Below are 4,982 nucleotides of genomic sequence, written 5' to 3'. Positions count from 1 at the left end.
TGCAGTGAGCTGAACGTGACACATGAAGCAGCCAGTGAGTTTGGTTTTTTGGGAGGAGCGAAAGTGCGCTGCTCTTAATGAAATGGGTGCACTGGATTTATAACACAAGTCTAATAGGTCTAAATGAGCATAATTTGACAGAGGAAAATCAGCATTGTTGAGGTGTGAGGTTTCAAAGACTTGGATCCTTTCTTCAGTTGATTTCCTTTCGGTGCAGTTCATTAGTTAACACCTTTACAGCCTCAGAATATCTAATATAATATAATAACAACTACCATAGTACATTTCACAGTACTCTACACTGGCTGTAAATCTAACAAACAGACTACACTTGGATATCATGTGTACTGTAAACAGCACATGTAGAAAATAGACCTATAAATTTCAAAGTCTTCATAGCTTCAATAACATAATAGAGCCATTCCTCTCTGCATCCTGTGACTTGTCTTTCCCCCTGTCCAGAAAACACAAACACACAAGAGAGATGCATTCAGGATTAAAACATGAACCTTTCTGTTACACCTGCCTAATGGTAAATCTAGATTTACCATTGGTAAATCAGATGTCACTGATTGTTACCTTTTCTTGCACCTTTCCTGCCATCTTCCCCTCTCTTGACACCTTTCTGCTGTACCATAAGCACTTTTCTGCTTCATTTATTTACCTTTCTCTTTTCTATTATACTCTTCCAACTTATATTGGAAACAGTGTTGTTTTGTTGTCTTTTTGTCATTGGTTTCACACTGCTTAGTACTGGTTCCACATAATATTGCCAATCTGTGAATTTTGGTTTGTTAGGTTGTTGTTACTGTTGCACTCACTATAATCTTCTCTGGAAAAGAGTGTCAGCTAATAATGATGAACACAAATAGATCTAATAATGTCATGTTAATAGAGTCCATTTACCCTGTTAGATTCTCCACATCCTTTATGGTCTCTGGCAGGGCAACCCCAGTCATCTCAGGCAACTTTGTCACCAATCCACTGTAGACTACTGACATCACACCTGAAACAAATGTAAGGTGCTTTTTACTCTAGAAATATTTCTTAAATTATTAATTTTGAAATTTCTCCATGCATTGTTTAAATGAGCTAAGAGTATTTGAAGAACATGGTGGCAGGGAGGCTAAAATTTACCATAAAGACAAAGAGGCAGCTCCTGCCAGATAGTGGCCAGTCTGTAGAGCAGAAATGGGGCTACAATTGCTCCGAAGTCACTGGCTGATGAACACAGTGATACACCCAAATTTCTGTGAGAAATTTGAAAATCAAATCAAACCACAAACCGTTACAACATTTAGAATATGTTACCTTTGTTTTGAGATTAGTATGGTTAGTATAAAGCTGGACAGACACTGAACAGATTAAGCCTTATTTTAACTCCAAATTGGTCTCCCCAACTTATCAGATTGATTGTCATATAACTGAGACTTTGTACAACAGACAATTGTTCAAGTGATCCTTACAGTGTCACCATTGGGTTATACATATTGGCTGTGGAGGAAGACTTGATTATAACATGTAGTGTGAGTTTATCCAGTTCTGTACTTGTTAGTGTGATGCGCACACATTGTTTTTTTGTTTTTCACAGCACATAAAAAACAAATTTGTATTTAGAAACAGTCATGGGTTTCATACCTCAGAGGTGTGGGATACATCTCTATGTTTGCAAAGGTCAGGGTCTCAAATCCAATGGCAACAGCAAACCTCCCGATGATTACAATTGTCTTTTTCAACCAGGCAAAATCTGTTGAAAAGACAAAAGAAACAAAATGCAGGATGGAAATTGGATGCAAGTGGAATCATCAATCACTTTATCAATCAAGAACTTACATCACCTATAATTGTTCATAAATAATCAGAATCAGTTTCCAATTGTTCACCTGGTGCCACATTCACAATCAGCTGTACATACCCATGGAGATGAAAGGGGCTATGAGGCAGGCGATGCCACCAGTGAAGTTGGTGATGGCCATAAGGGAGCGTCGGCCAACTCTGTCAACCAGCAAGTAGAAGATAAGGCCAGTGGGAAGTTCCACCACAGCAGAGAGAAAGAAATCCAAGAAGATGTCATCGCCTGTGATTCCTAGCCGCAGGATCAAGCCTTGAAACACAATGGTACTTGTAAACCTGGATGAGAGGAATATAGTGTTTTTTAAATTATTAGCAGATCCTCCAGGAGCAATCAATATAGGATTTTAAAGCACCATGTAGAAGGAAATCACTTAATATGAAATCACAAGAACTTGCATCGAACTCACTTACCAGGCATAAATTAAAATTAGTGTGTTTTTTCTTATATGTGGTGTCCTAAACAAATCCATTATTGATGCAGGATTTACTTCTTTCTGTTCCTCTGAAAGAAATATCTGAAAGATATTATATTGGACTCTTAATCAGATTTTGAGATTTGCTTTTATTTGGCACAGTTCCTAAGGTAAACAAAGATGTAAGCAGAGTACACAGCATTTTCAAATATTGTCACACCTCTGGAAAATTATGCGGTAAAGATCTCTGGTTGCATTTTGCAATACTCGCAGCAACCTTCATGGCCTCTGCAGTTCTTTTTTGTGAGATCAGCCACCGTGGAGATTCAGGAACAATCCTTTAAAACAAACACACGTGTACGTTGATTCAACATCAGATTCAGAGGTACCATGCAGATAAATAAAACATGTCATTTATGAAGCAATCCATGTATGTATACCAGTGGTATGAGATAAACAAGAGACAAGGTAGACTCATGACCAGCTGCAGAGTCCTCCAGGAGGACAGGAAGTAAGCCAGACCAGGCAGGATGACCATGCCAGTGGAGTAGAAAGTTCGACTCACCATGGACACAAATTTCCTGTTGTTTGAGCCAAAGAACTCAATCACTACAACAAAAAAGATTATATGTTTTAGCAGCAAGACAAACCTCTTGCACATGTATTTATCAAAACACAGATGGTTGGTATAAGTTAGAAAATTTTAGTATCAGGCAGTATAAGACCCCCTTTACACCTTCATTAAAATGTGCCTCGTATCCTGATTGAATCTAGTTATGATTACATAACTAGATAGAATCTAGATCTACATTTACACCTGGTATTAATAAGTGTCTCCAGTTTTCACATTGAGAGCAGATTGCAATCTGATGCTATGTAATGTTGCTGCTGCTTTTATTTCACCTGTGGTCGTACTTTCATGTGGTCAAGCACTACCGATTGCCATCCAGTCACCCAAAACACACGTTGATGCAGAATGTAAAGGGGGATCTAACTGACATCCATAAATAGAATAAGACCCTCTGTGTCCTTTTTAAATAAAAGTCTTGTAACTCACACACACACAGTTGCCTTTCCATCATTTTTGGGCACATTACATAGACTGGAGACATACCCTAACCATTCAGAAATTAAGACAAATGGGAATTGTTTCTTACACGAGCTCTAGTGTTGTTTTAAACATACCAAGTACATAGGTGGCCATCCATGCTCCCTTTCCACAAAACCCTTGTAGAAATCGAAAAGTAAGCAGTAGCGGGTACCATGGTGACAGCATGACCCCTACACCTGAGATACCAAGGCCAAGCATTGATGCAATGAAACATGGCTTTCTCCCAAACCTGTGAAAATAGTATAGTATTAGTAATGTGTAAAGTAATTTAAATACTCATATGCTTATCAGTGAAAACTGAGGGGGAAGAACTGAAACTAAACGGTACATAACAGACCTGTCAGCTAGGCAGCCAGTGACAAAAGCTCCAATAAAAAATCCAAGTGCCAAGAAAACTTGATTCAGATCACCAAGCCAGGATTTCTCACACACCAATGAGAACTAGGAGGAAAAAAATTGAGAGACATTTCATCCAAAACCAAAACTAATCTTGGATAATTCTAAAATAATGGAGATTATGACACTAATTTTTGACAAAGTAAAAGTTTACACCCAGGAAAACATTTCAAAGTGCTGCCAAACTTTTCTGACACAAGAAATACAAGAAATTGTCAAGAGAGGAATTCTCTAAAATGTCTCATGATAACACAGCTTGCTCTTTGGTAAACAGAGCTACATCACATGACTATTACATATGACGTATTTGGTACAGCTGAAGGATAAAAATCTAATATAACAGCAACAACTAACCTTCATAGAGAGTGTATTTACACATACATTCTCTGTTGGCATTGTAAAATGGCATGTGCAACCTTATATTTCACATTTCTGCTACTGTTTATGTAGAAAGAGGCAGAGAGAAAATGTACCTACCTCAGAAACAATAGTGCTGTGGCTTTTATCAAACACCCATTTGCTGTCACAAGGCACCAGCTCGGTAGCATTAGAAGTCAGCAGCCAGTCAAGTCCATCACAATTGTTTTGACTTTTGCTCCAGTCTCCACCAAACCTCTCACAGCTGCTGAAAGATCCTGACTGTTCAGAGCGGGGAACTGTGACTTGCCGCACCTCAAGGTCTGTCCAGCCACATTCCTCCTGGAGGCGCTTGGATCCAGGACTCCAACACCAGTGATCTGGAGTGTGCCCTAAGAAAACAACCCCGACAAGTACAAAAGCAAAGAGTATTAACGGTAATGAACCAAGTACAACAATCTTCCTCTGGAAAGGCCCAAAGTCCCCTACGTGCTCGATAAGTTTGTCCACATTTGCCATCTCTGCTGATAATCTAATATTTGGCATAAGACGCTGTGTCTGTTAAAGCAGCGCCACTCTGAGAATGTCTAATAATAGATGCGTCTTTAAAGAGATGAATGAGGAACCGGTGTTGATCAAAGTCCTCCTTTCTTTTTCAGCCTTGAGTTTGCTGGCCATCTTTTCAAGGAATTGAGCAAACATCATGCATGCTGCCTTTTATCATATACAAGGATCTAGGGGAAGACATGTAGCTATGGGCTGCTCCTGCTCTTCAGAGGACATGTTTGGATATTTTCCAATATTTTAATCAGGACTATTTTAATTAACTGAATTAATACATAAGCTGCAAA

The 4,982-nt window shown here is 38.9% G+C and overlaps 1 protein-coding gene across 1 annotated transcript; it reads right to left on the bottom strand.

The window, feature by feature from the left end:
• Positions 1-375: 375 nt before the first annotated feature.
• slc22a3 (solute carrier family 22 member 3) lies at positions 376-4,650 on the bottom strand. The gene is made up of 11 exons (XM_076749368.1): positions 4,252-4,650; positions 3,716-3,819; positions 3,453-3,607; positions 2,708-2,876; positions 2,488-2,605; positions 2,266-2,369; positions 1,916-2,130; positions 1,639-1,747; positions 1,138-1,250; positions 907-1,006; positions 376-454 (listed from the first exon to the last, which is right to left on the bottom strand). The coding sequence occupies exons 1-11, from the start codon at positions 4,648-4,650 to the stop codon at positions 394-396; spliced, it is 1,647 nt and encodes a 548-aa protein (XP_076605483.1). The 3' UTR covers positions 376-393.
• Positions 4,651-4,982: the final 332 nt, after the last annotated feature.

The sequence above is a fragment of the Chaetodon auriga genome, chromosome 14 (genome assembly GCF_051107435.1).
Source record: "Chaetodon auriga isolate fChaAug3 chromosome 14, fChaAug3.hap1, whole genome shotgun sequence".
In the NCBI taxonomy this organism is placed as follows: domain Eukaryota; kingdom Metazoa; phylum Chordata; class Actinopteri; order Chaetodontiformes; family Chaetodontidae; genus Chaetodon; species Chaetodon auriga.
The sequence above is the reverse complement of the archived record's forward strand: the minus strand, read 5'-3'. Positions and strand labels throughout refer to the sequence as shown.